The sequence below is a fragment of the Pyrus communis genome, chromosome 6 (assembly GCF_963583255.1).
Source record: "Pyrus communis chromosome 6, drPyrComm1.1, whole genome shotgun sequence".
NCBI classification, from domain to species: Eukaryota; Viridiplantae; Streptophyta; class Magnoliopsida; order Rosales; family Rosaceae; genus Pyrus; species Pyrus communis.
This window is the reverse complement of record NC_084808.1, coordinates 17,653,438-17,676,236: the sequence shown is the minus strand read 5'-3', so window position 1 is coordinate 17,676,236 and position 22,799 is coordinate 17,653,438. Positions and strand designations below refer to the sequence as shown.

General features: G+C 35.9%; 2 protein-coding genes across 2 annotated transcripts; one reads left to right on the top strand and one right to left on the bottom strand.

Annotated features, from left to right (window-relative positions):
- Window positions 1–4,957: 4,957 nt before the first annotated feature.
- Window positions 4,958–9,549, bottom strand: LOC137737549 (uncharacterized). Its single transcript, XM_068477068.1, has 10 exons — window positions 9,313–9,549; window positions 9,109–9,203; window positions 8,922–8,986; window positions 8,780–8,823; window positions 8,248–8,325; window positions 7,873–8,026; window positions 6,901–7,068; window positions 5,586–5,645; window positions 5,376–5,503; window positions 4,958–5,298 (listed from the first exon to the last, which is right to left on the bottom strand). Exons 1-9 carry the CDS (start codon window positions 9,456–9,458, stop codon window positions 5,393–5,395), a joined length of 921 nt encoding a protein of 306 aa, XP_068333169.1. The 5' UTR covers window positions 9,459–9,549; the 3' UTR covers window positions 4,958–5,298; window positions 5,376–5,392.
- Window positions 9,550–17,591: 8,042 nt separating this feature from the next.
- Window positions 17,592–21,407, top strand: LOC137737410 (probable serine/threonine-protein kinase WNK9). Its single transcript, XM_068476869.1, has 7 exons — window positions 17,592–18,084; window positions 18,210–18,247; window positions 18,500–18,727; window positions 18,838–19,058; window positions 19,280–19,437; window positions 19,521–19,959; window positions 20,044–21,407. The coding sequence occupies exons 1-7, from the start codon at window positions 18,010–18,012 to the stop codon at window positions 21,096–21,098; spliced, it is 2,214 nt and encodes a 737-aa protein (XP_068332970.1). The 5' UTR covers window positions 17,592–18,009; the 3' UTR covers window positions 21,099–21,407.
- The last annotated feature ends 1,392 nt before the right edge of the window (window positions 21,408–22,799 follow it).

Sequence of the window (22,799 nt, the reverse complement as noted above, 5' to 3'; positions counted from 1 at the left end):
TGTATATATTTTGTGTTTCTTATTACCAAGCACAAATAGAAATATTTGTCTAGCCAAAAAAAAAAAAAAAAACAAAAGATTCTTCACAAATCATATTATTGTACTACAAAGATTTTAAAATCAATTTTCGTGAATGACCAGTTTCATACCAAATTATTATAATTAACTCGTTGTATTCAGAGGGATCCTCCACCATATCATATTACTTTACAAATCAAATTACATAAGCGGAATTTAAGACTTACAATAAACATATACTAAAGTAGAAAAACCACTATTTTGCGAGAATGGAATGTCCCCATTTGTTGCCCTACTCTTGGGGTTTTGTACTTTCCTCCTGTTGCTGCTATTGCTTTGATGCAACGTTATTTGTTTCTGGTGGCTGCAGCTTATGCTGCTTGTTTTGTATTTTTTTTTTAATATATTTTATTTACAAAAATAAAAGTAGCAAATCAACGACTGTATTTCAAAAGAAGTGTTGGGCTTTCTGTAGGCCTATTATAGGAGCCAGTTTAGTGATTAGGTCCAATGACTTTGATAAAAAAAAAAAGCCCAATGCAGCAACATCGGAAGAATAGCAGCTGGGAAAGAGTTTTGAAGTGGTCTGCAGAAGATGGTACTTCTGTGATCGGGCTAGACTGAAATCCTCATTATTGATCACCTTGGGAAGAATGGAACGAAATTTAACTGTTTGAAAAACCAAATTGAAGAACTTAATGGATTGAATGAATAGGAAGGGCTAATGTGGCTGATGTTTATTTTATAGTAAGCCCCAACTCAATTATTGCCCAAGAATTAGACCAAAAGCAGTTTTATAACTTTTATTTATTTTTTATTTCAAAAGCAATGTCTCATTACATAATATGGATTCCAAACATTCATTACCTAGATGTGAATGAGGCAAATTACTTAGACCGATTGATCATAACAGAGACATATATGACTAAGATGCTAAAGGCCATTTCTTACCTATGAGAAGAGGAGATTATGTTTTCTGCTTCTTATTTATTAGTTTGAAGAATGTGCTATTCAATCATGAAGGTCATATCCCTAATTAGAAAATTAGGACTAATCAAAAGCAAATTAAGAATGGTATGGAACCAAAGGGTTGATGAGTCAGCTAGGGAACCATGGTCTGAGACACTTCTAGGGCAACCAAATTGGAGTATGGGACAGGTTGAGGTACTGAAGACACAGACCTTGTACATGAGTCCAATGAGAAGCTTGGGGGTTTACTTAAACGCAAGAAGTGACCTAAAATGGTAAAACAAAAAAGGGAACTGATTTCCGTAAACTTATTTTTATTTTTTATGCATATTTCTGTTTAATTGTAGCCTTTGGATTGAATAAATCAAAGGAGAATTAATAGATAATAATAAACAGAATGTGAAAAAAGTAAAAAGTTGAAAAGGAGTGCAGGAATAGGAAAATGTGGCTCGAGGCATAAGGAACTCAATTCACAAGAGAGAGAGAGAGAGAGAGAGAGAGAGAGAGAGAGAGCTCTGTGTAGAAGTGTGTAGAAAAGCAAATGTGATTGGTGAGGGTGGCTGAGTGGCTCCTTGTGTTATAAGATATAAAAGGGCGAGGGTTTGACAAAGACATGGCAGCAAGAGCAACATGTGATACGCGTGACTGGCCTGCATTGCAAAGGGAATGAAAGTAAAAATTGTCTTAGCAAACAGTGACTTCAAAAACTTCACCCCTTCTCTAAGCAATACCTAAATTTCATTTCTCTCATTCCGTTTCTTTGTCTCTTTTTGTTTATTTTTCTTCTTCTTATTTGGTTTCACCTACATGCGCGTCACACCCTCTTCTGAAAATGGGGTGGCTGCACTCCCTCTTCTCTCCTCTTAAGAAGATGTGGTTTCGCCTCCATTCCGGTCCGAAGAAAAGTAAGTTCTCATCACTCTCTCCAACCCTTGCATTTTCTACATACTTCTGCACGCTCAACTACGCGTTCTAGTTTCATGTTCATGCACCCAACCTGCATTTCCCTCCACTTTTGAGTCTTCTGCACAATATCAGTGTCTTCTTGAAACTGTCGCGCACGCACACACAAGCCTTTTTAAGATCTACAATCTATTGCGATTGCTAATATTTGGATCTCTTTGTGGCTGTTTGTAGCAGGAAGAGGAATTTACATTCTGTATGAGGATGTAAAATCCTGCCCCTGCGAGGATGTGCATGTCCTGTGGTCAATACTAGTGGAGGCCCATACACATACCACACCTTCTTTACCACCACCAAAAGCATGAATTCATATGAAGGCTCCATTGTTCTCCATAGTATATGAGTGAGAGTGATTTCGTGCTGCCAAGTATACATCCTATTTATGTACTTATGTGTGTATATATACATTTTTTATACTGGGGTACATGTAAAAGGTCTTTGTCCAGTATTTTTTTTTCCAGTTACCGGTAAATGCAATGCATTGAAATATTTTGCCTTTCTTGTGATTTAGGAGTTTTTGAATGGCTTCAAAGCTGAATGAATCTTTCTTCTACATAATCAGATATGCAGTATGCTTTTCTGAAACGAAACGACATATTTCATATGTGAAAGCAGCAAAATATTACAATCAAAACTGTGGGCCGTTTGGATTTTTATCCAACGGCTATAATTATTATAACTTTAAAATGATCCCTCTATTTATAGCCGTTATATAAAAATTCAACGACCTACAGTTCTTGGTCAGGAGGATCCTCTCCTTAGGCTCAGGAGAGGATCCAAGTCCCTTTTTTTTTGTTGTTTTGTCTATTTCCAGTGGTTGAGGTGGCTCTTTTTGTTTCTTCAGTTTGTCTATCAACGAATGGATGGGACAACCTACATGATTTACGTGTCTTATATTTTTTTAGAAACTAAAAATATCAAATCAGTAAAGTAGTTTATGATTGCACAAAAATGTCAAGCAATCTTTAATAATGTGATTTATTGACTGACTGATTCTAGAAAAAAAGTAGTGAGGAACTTTGATGTGTAGTTTTATATTTGATATTTGCGATGTCGTGGATCCTTTACTAAGTGATCGAAATAATAGAATATAAAAGTTATAGATTTGGATCAATATGTAGACAATTTTATGATTGTTTGATAACAATTTTATTTTTTAACTAAGAAATCCTAATATTTTCTTTTGGTTTTTAGAGCTGAAATGGACATGCATGTACTTCTCTTTATGAGATATAGGAGATAGAGGAATTTTAAGAGCACGGTGGCTAGCTAAGGAAATAGAGAGAAGGATAAATTTTTGGTTTTGGGATTCATAATTTATTATTTATTGCAAAACTGAATTTTCTTGATCTTTGGTTGTTTTAAAATTCATAATTTACTGCAAACCTAAATTTTTTTTATTTTTGTAGGTTTATGTTTTAGAATTCGTAATATACTACGATGCTTTCTTGTTTTCAGTTAGTTTTTGTGTTATATTCTGTAACTTACTGCAAAACTGAACTTTGTTGGTTTTCTCAGTTTTTGTGTAGTTCGAGCCGGACCGTATCAGCACTCAAATTGTTGTCCGCATCTTGCTACTTTGAAACATTTCCTTTAGTTTTAAACTTTTTTTTTTTTTTTTTTTTAACAACGATATATCTTATACTAAGGAGAGGAGGAGTTCGGCTAAACCACATAATGATCAACTTAATTTGGTATCAAATTCACCATCAACGAGATTCGAACCTACGAGCTCTCACTTATAAGTGAAAAGGAATACTACCAGACCGTAGTACTGAGTGTCTTTAGTTTTTAATGTGGAATATTGATGAAAATAGGATGAAAGCGGTATAGGTTCAAGCAATATAGGTCTGTGGCATTAAAAAGCAAAGGTAAATAGGAATGCAGGTCAAATTCACGTGTGTGACGTTCCGAAATGGGTTATAATTAGGCCTGGTTTGGTATTGAGGTAATTCTGAAAAACGCTGGTATAAAAAAAAACTGGGAGCTATTTTTGTGTTTGGTAAACATTCAGCTTTAGCTTTTTTTCACAGTTTTGGGTGAAAAAAAGCCAAAAACAAGAAGCTGCAAAACACAACTTTGAAAAACTAGCTTTTTGCACATCTGTTTTGCATAAAAGTTTACCAAACACTATAATACTGTTTTTTTTTTTTCAAAAGCACTTTTACAAAAAAGTTTACCAAACACTTTGCTGCTTTATTTCACAGCTGCTTATTCTCACAGCACTGCAGAAGCAGTTTTTTTTCAAAGCACAACAATACCAAACCAGCTCTTAGTTCACTCAGTCATCTGAGGCTGATTATATAATTATGGAACAAACATGCGCCAGAATACAAAGTAACTCTATTGTCTCTCTAAAATGGCTCTTAGCAGCTCATTTCAAACAGACAAGGGCATTTCGAACAGGATAACGTCCCCGGAATAACCTACTACGCGCCTGATATTTTAGGGCGAAGTGACACAATAAGCAGTTGAACACTACCAATCTTTTGATAACTATGAGCTTATGTTTGTAAGTCTAGTTTCTATAACTTCTGTTTCCTGTATACATATATTTCCAAAGCATCTTAAACACCAACACATCGCACGAACACTTTGCTAGTAACATACTAAATCTTGGTGTCCACCGACCTGGTCCATGGATGATTAAAAAGCAGTAATCAAACTGTCTTTAGGTCATTTTTTTTATGCGTGACTCGAAACCTTAATGACTAATTTCGGATGAAGTGGCCATTCGAGATGTAATTATTTCCTTCTTTTTGGTTTTTTATAAGTGTGCGTTGGAAACACAAGACACCTGGTCGAGTTGGTAGCAACAGCCACTTTCAGGCCACTAATATCTCCTAATAAAGTAGTGCGATTTAGTCTAATCTTTTTTACTAGATTTAGATATTTTTAGAACTTTTTTGCACTTCGGGCAAATACAACTTCAACACGTTAAATAGGACACGACAAATCTCCTAAAGTCCCATCCCTCAATATTTTCGCAAAATTCGACTCTAATTACGGAGAACAATTTACATGACATTTCATACCCTGTCTTATACTAATAAAATAAAAATATTTAAACTTATACATGTACACATATCTTTATAACAGTATATCCGTATATTATAAGTCATTCTAATCACTGGAAAATACTTGTGTAAGACAATTGTTCATGTGTATTATGGTGAGTTGCCTCACTACGGCTGCATAGCCGAAAATAATACCTGAGAAACTTTGCAAGCGTTTTAGTGACACGGAGACTCAATTGGCAACGAATTAATTCCAGGCCCTCAATGTACATAACACTTTCATACTAATTCGTAAAAGCAGTGCAAAGACCAGGTTTGATAACACAAGTACCTAAAAATTATAAGGTTCAAAATTAACAAATATAAAAGAATTTCAGGCTTATGAAAACTTTACTGTGTTATACTAACCAGGTCGTTTAATAGCTTTATAAAGCCGATGGAGAGGGGCGCTCAACCACGGTTGGAAGCCACTCTTTGAAGTAGGTCTGGCAGTCTATCTCAGCATTAGAGATGACACCAAGAGGAGTGACAGTAATCTGATCAAATAGTGAGTATTGTGTTAGTGTATAGTCATGCAAACTACAAAGATACGTCTGCAGAAACTAAAATGATACGCACATATCCTTCTTGAAGAAAGCGGTGGTCATTATCATCCTCATCAACTTGCGCACCCCTTACCTGCAAAATTGGAAATAGATTACCCTGAAATGATGCACACAAACCAGGAAAACATTCCCTTTAATTTTGGCTGCTCTAAACAGCATCAGATTTGTGCAACTCATTCACTCAAGTCAACTACAATCAAAAGAACGAGAGAAAGGAAATCAAACACACGAAAATATCTCAGAAAGTATTGCATGTTGCGGAATGAAAAATATTAAGGAATGAAAGTTTTATCATCCTTACTTCCATCATCCAAAATCTTAATTAATTAACCTTGAACTGAATGCTGTTTAAACCCTATACATTATTACCATCATTTCCCTCCTTACTATCCTTTCGGCAACAACTGCCACTAATACCAGTATTGCCACCATCATTACCACCTCATGTTCAGACATAGCCAAATACATGCGTCTACCATCAGTCATTGGCAGCACCACCTTCCACCACCAAGACCACAACCACCAAATTATCAGCCTTCTTATCTAGTCGTAAGCAATTAGCACCAGCTTTCCCTTACTCGGAACTATTTTCAACTATTAACCAAAAAAGTGTACTTAAATCAGTTCTAAATTTACAGCACTTCAAATTTCAGCATCGATAACCCAGCATTTAGCACTAAACAATTTCAAAGACTACAACTTTAACACTACAATTTATCATTCAATGCTTAAATTTGAGTTTTATAAATAAGGCCCCTGACCACCCTTCTCCCCATATTAGCTGGTATTCGAAGATACCTCAATTCAAGAATTGCAGTTCCCTTTAAAGGAAGAACAAAAGCATCAAATGTGTTCGTCAACCACCCACATTGGTGTACTCCAAAAAGGTTCAGATTAACCGATAGTTGTTTCAACCAAATATACAATTACAAGAGCACCAATAACCCCATGGCCACTTTTTAAAAACTCTCAAAGTAACTTTCTTCAAGGAAATGACAGTTCTCCGTATGAAAGATGGAGAAAACCCAAAATTCTAGATGGTGTACTTTTAGACTAGTTTCTAAAGAAGAACACAGACTAGCACCAACAAAAAGACACCAAAGACTGCACTGCTTGATTATCTAATTCCTTCATCAGTTTGGATTCGAGATTTCTCATTCAATGATGTAACCAAGAGAACTAACAACAAGCCAATTATTATGTTTCTAAGGAAGAAATGATATGGAGGTAAACAACTAATCAAGTTTTATTTAAAAGAAAACAAAAGCAATGGAAAAGGGAAACAGCCTAGAATACAGTAAAGCAGAAAGAAAGAGAAAAGGACCCACTTCTCTCGCGAAATAAGGATTTTCAGCTGGTGTGGTTGATGTAGCAATTTCAGCTGACGCAATTGAATTTACCATTGTTGACAACATTTTCCCGCCTTCCGAGTCAGAAGTAACTTGCCTCCACCCCATTTTTATTATACTTTTACCTTGCTTAGTCAGCTTATACCCCTATTAAGGCACAAGAGAAGAAGAAAACAATATTGCAAAGCCATATGTTAAAATCAATGGATAATATAAGGGATAATGCTCCTGTCATAAAACTTGAAGCAGCATCCATTTCACTAAGGGTATGTTTGGGTGAGGAACTTCAAAATTCCAAGAGATTTAGGCATAGTGATGAAGAAATGGACCACAAAAAGCTTGACAGGGGGATTAGACATGCACCACATTAGCATTATAAAAGGCATGATAGAGGAATTTGAAAATGCCTACTTGGAATCATTTACAAATCTCTATCACATACAATGCTCATGAGGTGCATTTCTAATTCCTCCTGTCTTAACTTTCTGTCCATTTCTTCTTCACTTTGCCTAAATGCCTTGGAATTTGGAAGTCCCTCACCCGACCATACCCTAAGAGAAAACCAAACTTAAGTGCAATCCAGTAACGCTAACTAAAGCATATAACAATAAACAAACTGCCTACAAATCTTGCATTGAAAGGTATTCAGAGTAAAAGAAAACGAGAGACAAAGAAGGAAAGGAAAGAAAGAAAAGCTACTGATACAAATTACTTCAGTAGTGAAATAACCTGGATAAGCATGTTCATGCACAAATACCACTGCGCTTATCATTCAGTTTTGTCTTCTGCAGTATAGTGAGTCTTAAAATGACTCAATACAAGCACATTGGAAAAGAGAAAAGACAGAGTAGGCGTGCAAGTTGGCAAATGTAGTTGTTAAGGAGAAACTGCATTTGACGAGGGTTGCTATACCGAATATTACAGACACACAGCATGCATCCAGAAATTTACCTTATGATTAGCAACATTACATGGCAGATCTACATTCAAGAAACATCTTTGAGGATAGGTTTTGTTTCTTAATTCCACCAGTACTCCATTTATGATGGGTAAGCAAGCCTCGGCAGCAATTGTGAAATCATTAATATTGCTCTTACCTCCAACCCTGTACGGCCAGAACTCAATGTAGTCATACAGGAGATTAAAATAGGTAAAAACACACAAGAATTTGCTTTTTCTCCAAGTAAAAAAAGGAAAGAATAAAATTACAAGAAAAATATAATACCGGCCCTAACAATTTGAAATGTTCATTGAGATTCATCATTCATTCATGTGCAGAGAAAATATTGTTCATCAAGCAATAAACCATCAAACCGGTACACTTACCAATCATATGATATAGATATTGCAGGAACACCGTTGAAAAAGGCCTCGCGAGCACCAGCCACCGTTCCAGAGTAAACACTACAGTTACAATAAAGAACTTTATTAATAATGTTATGGGCTGAAAGAAGCAAGAAAATAAAACTAGCACTTTGAAATTTTTAGGGACAACTAGATTTGTAGGCTACTCTCGAGAACAAAACTATTGGGTGTTTGTCTTTTATTCATCAAAATAATAGATCTTCATAACTTTTTGGGAAAAGATTACATCTTTGTGAGAAGTTGTGCTTGGAATAAAATCATTCTAGTTTCCTCACTATACCATCTTTTGGAAACCCAAATCTTTTCGAAAGCAAATAGTTAGTATAAAATTACATTGGGTTTCAACAATTAAAAGATAATCATTTCAGTTCCACTGGCCAAAGCTGATGCAACTTACACATATCTTTGTGTTTAAATGTGATAATTTTGAAACAAAATCTTAAAAAATGATAACTAATTATCGACAGGAAACAGAAAACAAAAGATTACTAACATGTGATAACCGCAGTTGCTGCCCTTGTTTATACCACTGATTACCTGTGTGTATAAACAGTAACACATGTAATTACAAATCAGAAAAACCCCAGATAAGAAATGTGATCAAAGGCAACAGTGCAGAAGTAAAAAATATTTACCAGGTCAGGAATTGTAGGAAAAAGCGTTTTGGAAACACCCAAAGAAGCACAATCAGCTGGAGATCCTGCAAACAGAGTTGATCAAGAACAAAGCTTGTTTACTTTTTACCTTTCTGGGCGAAAAGGGAAGTAATCATTTTGGGAAAAAAACTGGAAGAAACATTCTGGGGTTTTGAAATTTCCATACCAGAAACAGCATACGCTGTTGCTCCATCGATATGCACTTTCTTGGCAGCAATCGGATGAAGCCATGTGATGCAGTGACTCACTGCTGACTTCTCCCTGCAAAGGCATACGAATTTTCAATCAGCAAAAATGAAGGATTGGATTTTGATTGGAGGAAGTGAAGACTGAAGAGCATTTAAATGTTTAATTCTTTTCTTTTACGTACGAGTCGGGGGCACAGACGAGAACATCGTAGCGATGGGTGGAGACGAGGACTTGGACGAGAGCGAGAAGTCCTGGCCCTTCAATTCCGTCGTCGTTCGTCACCATCACGGTGGGCTTGTCGCCGGAGATAACAGCGGCGTTTTCCATTTCCTTGTTCTCTGAATTTTGGTTTCGGAATTTGGGGGATGAGAATAGACTGCTAAAGATAGAGCAAGAATAAAAAACGGAAGTATGAACTGCAACAGTGTCAGGCACACCGCACATCATGTATAAAGTTTTGCTTTTTACCTTCTTTTACCTTTCAAAGAGCAAATGAGAATCCAACTCAAATATTTCAATAATACTTTTATTTTTTTAATAAAATATATTATCTATAGTTGGCGCTTTGGCAATGATCGAATATAAAATTTCTTACTTATAAGTGAACAGAAATATCATTAAACCATAATATCACGTGTCATAACTCATTCATTTGAGAGAGTAGGTAAATATTGTGGTCAGTTTTACTTTTAGGTCTAGTTGGATTGTTAGTCTTCATCGAGATAGTGTGGTAGTTGAAAGATAACTTTTGTGGTAAAAAATTAGGATTTAAACTTGTCACATGGGGACCACTTTCTGGGCCCCGCTCTACCATCATATCATGATATTGTCCGCTTTAGGCCCCAACCACGTCCTCACGGTTTTATTTCTGGGAACTCACATGAGAACTTCCTGATGGATCACTCATCCTAGGAATGCTCTTGCGCGCTACTCGTTTAACTTCGGAGTTCCTACGGAACTTGAAGCCAGTAAGCTCCCAAAAGGCCTCGTGCTAGGTAGGGATGAGAATATACATATAAGGATCACTCCCTTGAGCAATGTGAGATATCACAAAACTCCTGTGGTGAAGTCTCTAGAATTTAGGCCCAAGTTTGAAAATTTCGTCAACTCTCCATTAATTGTTAGCATATAAAAACTATAAAACTTCACTATATGAGCTTAAATTCTAATTTTTTTTTATCACAGAAATTATCTTCCAATTATCGTATAACCACAAGACTAATAATCCAATTACACCTTACTTTATTCATACAGAAGGAATATTCCTCTACAGTTTATTTATTTATTTTTAAAATGGCATATAATTCATAAAAGAGTAAAGAGGAGCAAAAGGACTAGAGAGAGTCACAACACGGGCGGCTGCGTTCTGTCCAAGCGGACCATTCAAGGTCGATGTTGTACGTTGACGCCGTTTTGGTAAAAGCGCAAGCGCATTCAGGTAATTCGATTGAGAAATTTGGAAAAATAATTAAATTGTAGGCTCTAAATAGAATTCGAACCATCATTTTAAATTTTTAATAATTATAACTAAAAGTTGATATGAAATACTAATACACCCTTAAAATAAAGTTTTCAAAAAAAAAAAAAAAAAAACCAAAAAACAAAAGGCTTAATTGTCTTTTACCGTCATCTCTATCCTTTCTATAGTATAAAAGATAATCCAAAACCACAAAAACCTAACCCATCACATCCCAACCTAAGCACAGCCAGCCATAGCATGCAGCACGATCCCTTTCTCTTCTTCTTTTATACCCTCACAGACAACCTTCATTTAGTTCAGAACCCCCAAAATTTTTTCGACCTCTTCCACATGAAGATGACTCTCACACCCAGTCTCAATCAGCTTCCTCCTCTACTCTCCAATTTCTGATTTTCAACTACGATAATGTAATCCTTGAGTTCGAGCACTTGCACCACCAAGCTTACAACGAGGCCTTCGCTCACTTCAGTGTCTGCTGCCCTTCCACAACATCTCAGCCCCTCAATTGGGACCTCCATTTCTAAGATCGGCTCTAGAACCAAATCGTTGGTGAAAGACCCAAAATGCGATGGTCCCTATCTCTTTCTCTCATTTTCTCCGAAGGTTGAACTTTGGATTTTGTTTTCTTCTATGATTGAATGGGGTTTTGGGTTGTCTAAGGAACTTCAAGGAGCACGGGTGGCTTTGAACTTATTCAATTCTACTTCGAATCTCCTTATCTTAATTGAATCTTGCTCCAAAATTTGGTTAGTTTTCCAAATTTCCCAATTCGATTCCCGCCATAAGGTCACACGTCACATGCATGTCTTGACCTAAACCAAACTAAAACGGTAGTAAAGTGTCATATGCTTTTATCATATTGGACCAACTTCCACTACGGTGAAGGCTTCGCATTTTTGAAGACTGCTTAGGGCTGCTTGTGGTCCAATTTATTTGTGTACCTACATGTACTTAACTTATTGGTTTTTAACAAATGATATTATCTACACTAAAATTATCTCCAACTCTTAGGTTAAAATCTAAAATTTTAAACTCAAAAATATTGAAAATCACTAAACCGACACCATGAAACTCGTAAAACAATATGAAAGAATATGAAATACATTATAAAAAAATGTTTTAAATTACTTGAGCAAAGAATATTTTTTTTAATTACTTCAACTGTTGGATTAAAGTTGGACCATTAGATCTTTTTTTTAGGCTTAAATGTGAAAACAGTCCCTGTGTTATAGCCATATGACCAATTTAGTCTCCGTGTTTTCAATTTGGCTAACTTAGTCCTCGTGTTTCTCTGTTAACCAATTAAGGACATTTCATTCAATCTCTTTTAAAAATTCATAATAAAAATCATATGAGATATAATTACCCTTTCTCTTTACAGAAAATGTAAACCAATGAGAAATAACACATAAGAGATAAAACTTTCAATCTGAAAAATGATTAAGGTTGTGACATAGAAAAGAGAGGGGGTAATGTTAGGGAAGAGGTCAGAGAGTTGAGAGGAGAATACTTTTTCTTTTAATTTTTAATTTAATTTAATTTTTAAATATTTTAAATCAAATAAATTATAATTTTATAAATAAGTTATAATAATTTATATATTTTTTTTACAAAAATTAGACGGAAATGTCTTTAATTGGCTAACGGAGATAAACACAATGACCAAATTGTCTAAATTGAAAGCATAAAGACTAAATTGACCCAATGACTAAAACATAGGGACCATTTTAACATTTAAGCCTTTCTTTTACTATAGGATTTAATCATATTAGATCTTAGTAGTTGGATTGAATGAATTTATAAATTTAAAACTAAAAAAAATACACATATATGGTGGGGCAGCCCCACTAACGCAGGGGAATCCTGGTCTAAATTTGTCCTAGAAATAAGTTTTGGGTTAAAACTCATATTTTCCCCAAGTTGAAGCAAGTTAGGGTAAGTTTAGAACCAAAAATTTGAGTTTTACTCCAAGAGTTGGAGTAGGTCTAAGGGGTGGAGGAGTGAGCTCACAGGGGGCTAGCAATAATATAGTTTAAATTTATCTTTGGCGATAATTGAACATAAAATCTCTCACTTACTAGGGAAGAAAAATACTATTAGATTGTAACATTGAGTAGCTGTTTGGGAAAGGATTTAATTAGTTGATTAGTTACTCTCAACATCCAATTTTCAACTACTCTCAACATCCAATTTTGTAAAGGAGTGGTGGTTGTGTGTTCAATAAAGGAGTGGTGTCCCCCCATTGGTTCATGGTACCATGACATTAACAATTCAACACAGATGCCAATCTGCTGCAGGCCTGCAGCATGATTCGTTTCGACCATAAAACACAAAACAAAAACCAGCATGACTCACGATTATTAATTAAGAACTATATATACTCTCTACTTAATCTCGTGATGAAACAAAACAAAACAAAACATCTCCAGGTCTAAGGTTTTATAAAATCGTATCACAAATCACCAAGTGAGAACCGATACAAATTATCTTGTATGCAGTGCGATGCGTGTCAATGTTGTATTCGAACTTCTTATGTTTTTGTTCTTTTCACTTGCAACTTAAAAATAAATACAGCACCTGCTCCTCCTCAGATTATAAATTTATTAAAAGAACCAAACAAACGTTCCAAAATCAAGGAAACAAGCGTACACATAATACAACAAAGATCCTAATAGAGAACTTCAAAATGTTGTTCTACCTTTGGCAAATCATGTAGTTTTATATTATAGAGGACCAAAACGAACATATTATCAACAAAGCAGACGAAGGACAGCAATCATGGGTGCCTATTTTTGGAAAGGAATTCACTCCAGATTCCTTTCTACCTAATCCACTTAGTCTGAAACTTGAAATTTGATCTAATGACTACAAATAGGAACATCTTTAAAAGTAATAATAACTGTAGCCGTTGGAATAAATTTCAACGGTTCGAATTCTAGACTAGGTGGATTAAGTGGAAAAGGATCCGGAGATGATTCATTTCCCCTATTTTTATACATTAACAAAAAAAAAATTATTTACAATTCCCATTTTACCGTAACACAAAATAATCATTCTACTCCCATTTTCAACACGACTGCTGAAAACCCATCCCCCACTAGACATCGCGCCACCACCCAAACAACCACCACGTGACTCCCTCTCAACTTTAGCTTTGCCATCTTCTCCGCTAACAAAAGTTGCGTCGAACGCGATCCCAACACATACTCATTAGTGGCGGAGTTCGTATTTCATGTGAGAAGAGGCATCTCACAAATTTAAAAGGAATTAAACAGATAGTATTTACAAAGTTACTAACCAAAACATCATAAAGTTTTTTTAGTAGTGCTGCACTATTTTATAAGGATAAAATTGAGAGTTTAGGTGTAAAAATATTAAAATTGAGTGTAGAATGAGAATAGTTGGGTACAAATAAAATTTCACAAACTAAATTAATTTAAATTAAAAACACAAAAATAAGTGTGTAACTTACACAAAGAGCTAAGAATTTATAAGGTTAAGTCTCCACTAATATAATCTCCTAACTCATATTTCACTTTTCAATTTCATTGTATTATGTGACTCAAGTAAAATAAATTTTAGACTCAATTCATCTAAACTATGGAAAGAAATATTCAAACTTAATGGTAATGGCGCGTTTACGTAACCGTAATCAAAATAGAGGAATTAGATTGAGGAGGAATTGAATTGTGGAGGAATTGGATTGAGGAGGAGTCAGAATTGAATTCCTGTTGAAGCTATTTACTTAAATGTTCTGGAATTGGAGTAAAAATGAAATGAAATTCATATCAGTTGTTTACTAATTCACTTGAATCGGAATAGAAATCAATATAATTACTAAAATGCCCTTTAGTTCTTTATTTTTATTTCATCTATATTTATTTTTAATCACATTTTCATTAGTTACTTTAAAATGGACTCAGATCCAACGCCCAAATTATTTTCACCTCTTTCTCTCTCTCTCTCTCTCTCTCCCCGATCAACTCTTCTCTTTCTCCCTCACTTGGAAGCACCCACCACCGCCACACCTGCATCTTCTCAATCTTCTTCAACCTCAACCCACCCCAATTAAATTCTTTGTTTATTTTGTATTTCTTATCTTCGAATCTTTAATTTTTGTTGTATGTTCAGTGATATTTTTGTAGGTCATTTGAATTGGGACTTTATTCAACACGAAGAAGAAGAATTTGCAGCATGGGAGGTTGGGGCGGGAGAGAGCCGGAAAGGGTTGTTGGGTTGTGTAAGATGTGGAACTACAACGGGAGGGTGGATGTCCAGAAAAAGATTTTGAAGTATTTATACATCTATTGGAGATTAACTTTAGAATTGGCTAAAATGGCTATTTCTTTAAGGGCTTGTAGAAGGATCCAACACTCGATGGAAGACCACAGTCACGATCAGAATAAAAATGGAAATTTTCTGGGGAAGTCTGGGATGCTAGTTCAAATTCATCTTCCCAGTTCCAACACTCAGCAGTGTTGCGTCTGTCGAAGCATATGCGAAGCCTCTTGATGAGAGGGCATAATAGGAAAGAAGAAATGCATTCCCGATTCCTTCACCATCCCGGAATCCAAATACCTCACCCATGGATGGAGTCCAATTCCTCCAATTTCAAGAATTGAATTCCATTTTTTGTGTGGGTCCCACACACTTTTGATTCCTCTAAATTGTAGTAAACACAAGAGTTATCCGTAATCGGAATCGGATTCCTTATTTTCATTCTGATTACGGGTGCGTAAACACACCCTCAGTGTAAAGGAGCAAAGATACTGCTCTAACCAACTTAGTTAAATTCATGTATATATATGCATCATTTATGAGTTGAAAACTTCACAATACAAATCTACCACAAGATAATATGAGTCTAAAATGTCATTTTTATTGACACGCGCGCTAAAACACCAAAATTAAATATGATTACAACACAAAAGCTAAGCCATAACTAGTCTTGAATTTGGTTGAATATGTAGGACTCCCATGCATGTGCATCTCCAGTCTTTGCTCCTTTTGCCCGCAGCAGTACATGGACGGAACGTATACTCAATTATATGCTCTGGTTAGGTTTTTGTGTAGACTTATTAGTTTTGCGAACGGTAGCTTCTGTTATATAGATGGTATCATTCACCTAACAATATTTGGCACGCAGGACCTGCATTGCATGGGGACCAATATTCATTCACTGTAGGCCTTGACGCAAAAGTACAGACGCATCGACTTTTTATCATATAAATCACATGCCATGCAATCGTGAGGTTTTTACATGCTTCTGCTTCGGAGTATAAGATATTTCAAACTTTTTAATTGTTAAATTTTTAGCGGTTAAAAGGTTAGGAATATAGTAGAGAATCATAAAATTCTTGCTTGGTTATTAACTTGATTTCAGTTTAGGCTACAATTTGAAGTTCAATTCGAACCTATTCAAAGTTAACAACCAAGACGATGGAAGAGTTGGAAAGAGAACTGTACGATTGAACGTAAATTAGAACCCATATTCAATGTCATTATAAAAGAAAAGGAAAATATATTTAATACCCGAAAGGTACAACAAAATCCAAGAGATAAGAGGAGATTGTTTTTCACACCCGGTTTAGCCTTTGTTTTCAAATCGAGCCTAATATATAAAAGTACTTTTGTAGAAGCCACTTTTGTTTACAAGTGCTTATTGAATAAGCGGTATTTAAAATATAACAAAATGTTTATAAAAAGGTTCATGTGATTCCTAAAAGTACTTTTATAACTCAGAACATTTTCTACCAACTTTCCAAATGCGTTTTTTAGCCAAATAAATACTTTTAGTCATTCTAAAATATGGTCAAATAGGTCGATAAAATAGAACAAGCCAATATAAGATGAACAGGGTAAAAAAAGAGCATAGTATGAAGTTTTCTGTAGGACCAGAGTGGAGTCCTCATCACACCCACCATTTTCCAACTATAAAGTCTTTCACAAGATTTTCGTGATTTAAATTTAAAACTTTCCCCGAAATGAAAAGGTTCCACATTCTCATTTGTGCCACAAAACCATAAAATAGCACATTTACATAATAAATCAATTCTGTATATAATAGACGAAACTTTCACATACTATTTGTCTCTTCTTGTACATTTTTATTTACTTTCGGCTGAAGCAGTTATTTAGACGGAAAACTGAATGTATATTGACACAATACATACGAAACCAACATATAAAATGATAGGGCTCACCTCCATATGTGTCAACTTTGTTGTGAGCATTTTGGGACAAGGATAAGGATGAGGATCGTCATGATCAAGAGATGTGGGTCGTTGGATGAAAATCCAACGGCTACAAACAGGGGGTCCCTTTAAAGTTATAATAATTATGACCGTTAGATTTTCATCCAACGGCCCACATCCCTTGGTCATGAGGATCCTCATCCTTAGATTAGGAGAGGATCCTGGTCCAGCATTTTGCTCACCACATTTTACCGCTGCATTAACTATTGTTAGATAAGTATTAGTTTCGAAATTTGTGTAGCATATAAATTAAACAGAGGAGAATTCTCTACCTTCCTATTCTCATTCTTTTTGATCCCCTCCTCTCATACATTACTTTTTGTCTTATTATCTCTATAAAAAAAATCAATATAAGATGTTGACGTGGCTTAACTACGATCGTTCAAATAAGAAGGTATAAAAAAGTAGAAAGATTAGGAGGATAAATAATCCTCCTCCAAATTAAACCACACTCATCAAAACTGTACCACAACTTCATGGTGGTGATAAAAAATAAAAATAAAAATAAACTCCAATATATCAAAAAAGTTTATTAATTTTTAGCCTTTAAATTTAATTAAGAAATTATTTAAAATAAAAATTAAATAAATGTATGCAGAATAAGAAAAGATTGTTTGGTTTTGGATATCGCTTCCATAATATATACGTTAAAGAAAAGAAGATAAAAATTAAAAGTTAGGAAGCTTGGTTGGTTGGTCCATGTCGTTCAAGTAGTTGGTTTAAATGTTTTAACTGCAGCTCGTGAAGAGATAGAGAAGGACAGGAAGGTGAAAGGGAGATGGGTTTTCTTTGTTTTGTCAGGTTCTGTGGTTTTGGGGCCTGTTGTTTCTGAGTAGTTGTTTGTTGTAGTTGGCAATTATCTTTGTCCTCCTCCTGATGGACTCTCCAAGGATCTCTGCTTTCCTCTTCTTCCCTCCACAATAAACAACCACCATTCTATTTCTTCCCTCCATTTTATTATTAATATTCATTACCATATCAGCCTCCATTAGCATTGGATGATTCATCTCTCTCTCTCTCTCTCTCTCTCTCTCTCTCTCTCTCTACCTGTGACTCTGTATTGATTGAGATAACAAGATTTGATATATATGGTGAGAAGAAACAGTTTAACATAGAGAAATTAATAGGTTAAAATAAAAAAGGAATGAATGGTGGTACTGCTTCTGAAGAAGAATTCTCTGAGTTTGTAGAGGTTGATCCTACTGGAAGATATGGAAGAGTAAGCTCCTCTTCTCCTTTCCTCTAATTTGTTTTCAATTTTCATGCCTTTTTGCTATTTGGGTTAGTTTATAATTTTGTTTTTAACTCCCAAGTTTGCTGTTTTTTTTTTTTTTTTTTTTGCAGTACAATGAAGTTCTTGGCAAAGGAGCTTCAAAAACAGTGTATGGTTTCAATACCCTTTTCAAATTAATGCATAAGTTTGACTTTTTATGTGGTTTAATCAAAACCCTCTCAAAATACCGTAGAAGTTTGAATTTGTATGTGGTTTGTTCAGTCAAAACCCTTTTGAATTTATGCACAAGTATATATTTTTATGTGGTTAAATTCAAAACCTTTTTTAAATTGATGCCCAAGTATGAATTTTTGTGTAAAAAAAATGTATTTTTGTTCATAATTTGTGTTGGTTTTTGCAGATATAGGGCCTTTGATGAGTATGAAGGGATTGAAGTGGCATGGAATCAGGTGAAGCTTTATGATTTTCTGAGAAACCCTGAGGATCTCGAGAGGCTATACCGCGAAATTCATCTACTCAAGACCTTGAAACACAACAATATCATGAAGTTTTACTCCTCTTGGGTTGATAGTACCAACAGAAATATCAACTTTGTTACTGAGATGTTTACTTCTGGTACTCTCAGGCAGTAAGTTTCAGTTTCACCCTTTGTTTTCTGGTCCGAGACTGTAAATTTTTGTTGATTATTCAATGTGGGGGTTTTCTTTTTTTTTTTTTTTTATTGGTTTTTGTGTGTAGGTATAGGCTAAAACACAAGAGAGTTAATATCAGGGCAGTGAAGCATTGGTGCAGGCAGATTTTGAAAGGGCTTCTCTATCTTCACAGCCATGACCCTCCTGTGATCCACAGAGATCTCAAGTGTGACAACATTTTCATCAATGGAAACCAAGGTGAGGTCAAGATTGGTGATCTTGGCCTCGCTGCTGTCCTCCGTAAATCCCACGCTGATCGTTGTGTTGGTAAGTCATTTCTAGGTGCTTGAATGTCTTTTCAGTGATTAGAATATCTAGAATTGCTTGACAATTTGAGGTTCTTCAAGCATATGCCATTGTTCATAACGAACTTCCGGATATTTGTTTTTCTCTAATGAACTAATTCGATAGAGTTTTTGCTCTTTGAGATCATCTCATCTTTGTCTTGTTTCTCTCTCTTTTCCTTTGTTTTCTTTCCGCTTGCTCAGGAACACCAGAGTTCATGGCTCCAGAGGTTTACGAAGAGGAATACAATGAGTTGGTTGACATTTATTCTTTTGGGATGTGCATCTTGGAGATGGTTACCTTTGAATATCCATATAGCGAATGCACTCATCCTGCTCAAATCTATAAGAAAGTTATCAATGTATGAACTCTGAACTCTCAAGTTAATTTTCTGGTTGGTTTTTGTTTCTTCCAAATGATTTATGTATTTAATTTTTGATATAGGGGAAAAAGCCAGAAGCCCTGTTCAAGGTGAAGGATCCTGAGGTGCGGCGTTTTGTTGAGAAATGCTTAGTGACCGTCTCTCATAGGCTTTCTGCTAGGGAGCTATTGAGAGACCCTTTCCTCCAGGTTGATGACTACGGATATGATTTAAGGCCAATAGAGTATCAAAGAGATATGTATGAAATAGGGCCTCTCTTAAGACAACCTCACTCTTCACTTCATCAAAGTAACAGCTCTTTGAGCAACGGGCATGGCAATTATCTTGGTTACGAAACAGAAAATGATTTGGACTACAATCCGATTGATTATGGATTGAGCGAAATTGATCTCTTCGCTTGTCAAGAGGATGAGCATTTGGGAGATGTTGACCTCACAATCAAGGGGAGGCGGAAAGAAGACGATGGCATCTTTTTAAGGCTCAGAATTGCAGATAAAGAAGGTAAAAGTTTCAGTCTAACTGCATACATGTGCTGTTGTGTCCTGTAAATTCTGAAATGAAACTAAACGTTCCTTTTCTCTTCAGGCCGCATCCGAAACATCTATTTCCCTTTTGATACTGAGAATGACACGGCATTGAGTGTCGCCAGAGAGATGGTTTCTGAGCTTGATATCACAGACCAAGATGTTACAAAAATAGCAGAGATGATTGATGGTGAAATTACTACCTTGGTACCGGAGTGGATTAAGGGATGTGGCATAGAAGAAATTCCCCATTGCAATAATGCAAGTTTTTGTCAAAATTGTGCTTCGTATGGTTCCATTTTGGATTATGCATCACCAGATATTCCAGGCGTCAAGCACCTCCAAGTTCTTCAGTGCTCAAAACACGGATCAGCTGCTGTCCATGGACGTTTCGAAGAGATTACATACCAAGTTGAAGGCGCAGAGCATAGTCTTACAGGTGCACCTAGAACATCAAACCATTCTGATGGCTTGCACTATGCTGATATCTGGGCTCAAAGAGAAGGACCGGAATTAAGCTCACAAGGTTCAGGAGATTCGAGTGATATCCAATGCAACGAAAATCATGAAGCATTGGATGTAACAAACTTTGGTAAGGAAGAGAGAATTATAATGATGGACAACCAGAGCGATTCGAAAGCAAGAAAATCTTTCTCAGAGAAACTTTCAGCCAGTTCTGATCGGTTAGATGATTATGAGAACGAGCTTCGTCAAGAACTACGATGGCTCAAAGCAACGTATCAAATGCAGTTGAGGGAGATTAGGGACCAACAGCTTGGAGCTAGACCGAAAGCTTCAAGCCTAAGTCCAAATTCAAATCACTCAGGGAACAGGGAAACAAATGGAGCTTCAATGTCCTCGGCTTCGCCCCAGCGGACGAAAGAAAACAAAAAACCTTCCTTGAAATCGTTTTCCTCGGGGAAGCATTTCCCATATTCTCCGGTGGATGCTGAAAAGAAACATTTGGCATGCCCTGGTGTCCAAAATCACGAGGCATTTGATGGGGCTTACAGTCCTGAACAAATCATCACTGCAAAGAGTTTCTACATTGGTGCATTGCTTCCACACTCCCTTCACCGGGCAACTTCTCTACCGGTCGATGCTATAGATGTTTAAGGGCCTGCCAACTTCTCTATTTCTGTCACCAGGTTTACACCACACCCTCAAATAATACTAGCAGCTGCCTCTTTTCACCGATACGAAAAACGAATGTGATGGATATTACTTGTACAACAGTACAAGCAGAGATGTAATTTACAGCTTGTAGGTTTTGAAACAATTCCAGGTAAAACAATTGAATCAATGAACATTACCCACTAACATGAAAGTAACAAGGCTTGATTACATGAATTTGTGTCTCATATCTCAGAAGGAAGGAGATAAGAGTTAATGTGATTTATGATGACTGCAGATGATAGTGAATCAGTGATGGGAGTAAATTAGTTGATACATTTCTTTCTGGTCTATAGAATGCCTTTACAAATGAATATACCTCGTGACATGCAAGTTCTTCTGGTCATTGAGACAAGTTCCCAATACTTACTCCCAATACCAAAAAATGTCAAGAATGTTAGACGACCACTAGAGGAATGGTATCTTTTTTCTTATTCCGATGATATTAGATTACAAAAGCTTAAGCCGCCTAAAATGAGACAACAATGTATGTAACTTAGTATAGCACCTAGAGGAATACTAGGTCAGTAGACCAACAGGCAACAGCTACAATTTTGTCTGTTGTTGATGATCTACTTCCCTTTCCTCCACCCAACCTTTTCTTTTTCTTCTTTACATAAGGTAAAAGCTCCTAAAAAAATACCACTTTAAGAGGACTGTGGGATGGTTGCTGGTTTTAAAGAACAAAAGTAGAATGGTCCAGCTGAGAGTCTACCATATAGCTCCACTGGTTTAAGTATCATGGACCTCACTGTGGCGCCATGTGAATTTTGGCCTCACCAAGTTGTCAACTTGTGCTATGATATTTGAGGATGAGCATTTCCTCCAAATTAGGTATCACTACACCAAATGACTATTGGTCGTAACCATATTCAAGGACTATTTCAAAGTTACGTTGAGGTTAAATATAAACAACAGTAATTCTCTGCTGCAATTTTAGTATTTAATGACGGATGTACACTAGGGCAAGTGAAGGCTATTGCCCATGTTTGGCTATTGCCAATGTTTGCCATTTTGTAGTATCCTTGAAGTTGCCTCACATTACATTAACGTACTCTTCGAGGATATGTGTCATTTGAGCAAGGTGTTCGACAAAATGCTAGTATAAGTGTTGGAAATAGTTATTTTAGAAACTAGATATTGTGGTAAGGAATACTTCCGACCTTCTCTTGAAAATCAGTGTTTGAACGTCTCTAATCTTGCCTCACCACAAAAAACTCATGAATACGCGATTGCCAACACAAATCGAAGATCAATAAGTAAACCATAATCCAGAGCACAATGATGCATTATTAAAAACGTTGTTGAGTGTATCAGGCTTTCGTTTCACTTTGGTAACCAATGTTTGCATGATTGCATATCTATCCCCCCGCGTGCAGCATGAAAACATTGAAACGGCTTTCTGCCTTACGAGCTGTAGAAAACGTGATTGTACGATAAGCACTTTCACACGTAGACAGATTCCATTTCTCATCACTCTTTTAAAAGTTCTCTCAAAACAGCCTCCCATGTGGAGTGGGTTAAGTATCAGCCCATCAGAGGAAAAAAAAATAAAATAATAATAATAACAATAATGAAAAGTAAGGCTTGACCGTACAGAAAAGAAATTATTGACCACCATTACCACCACCATCACCACTACGA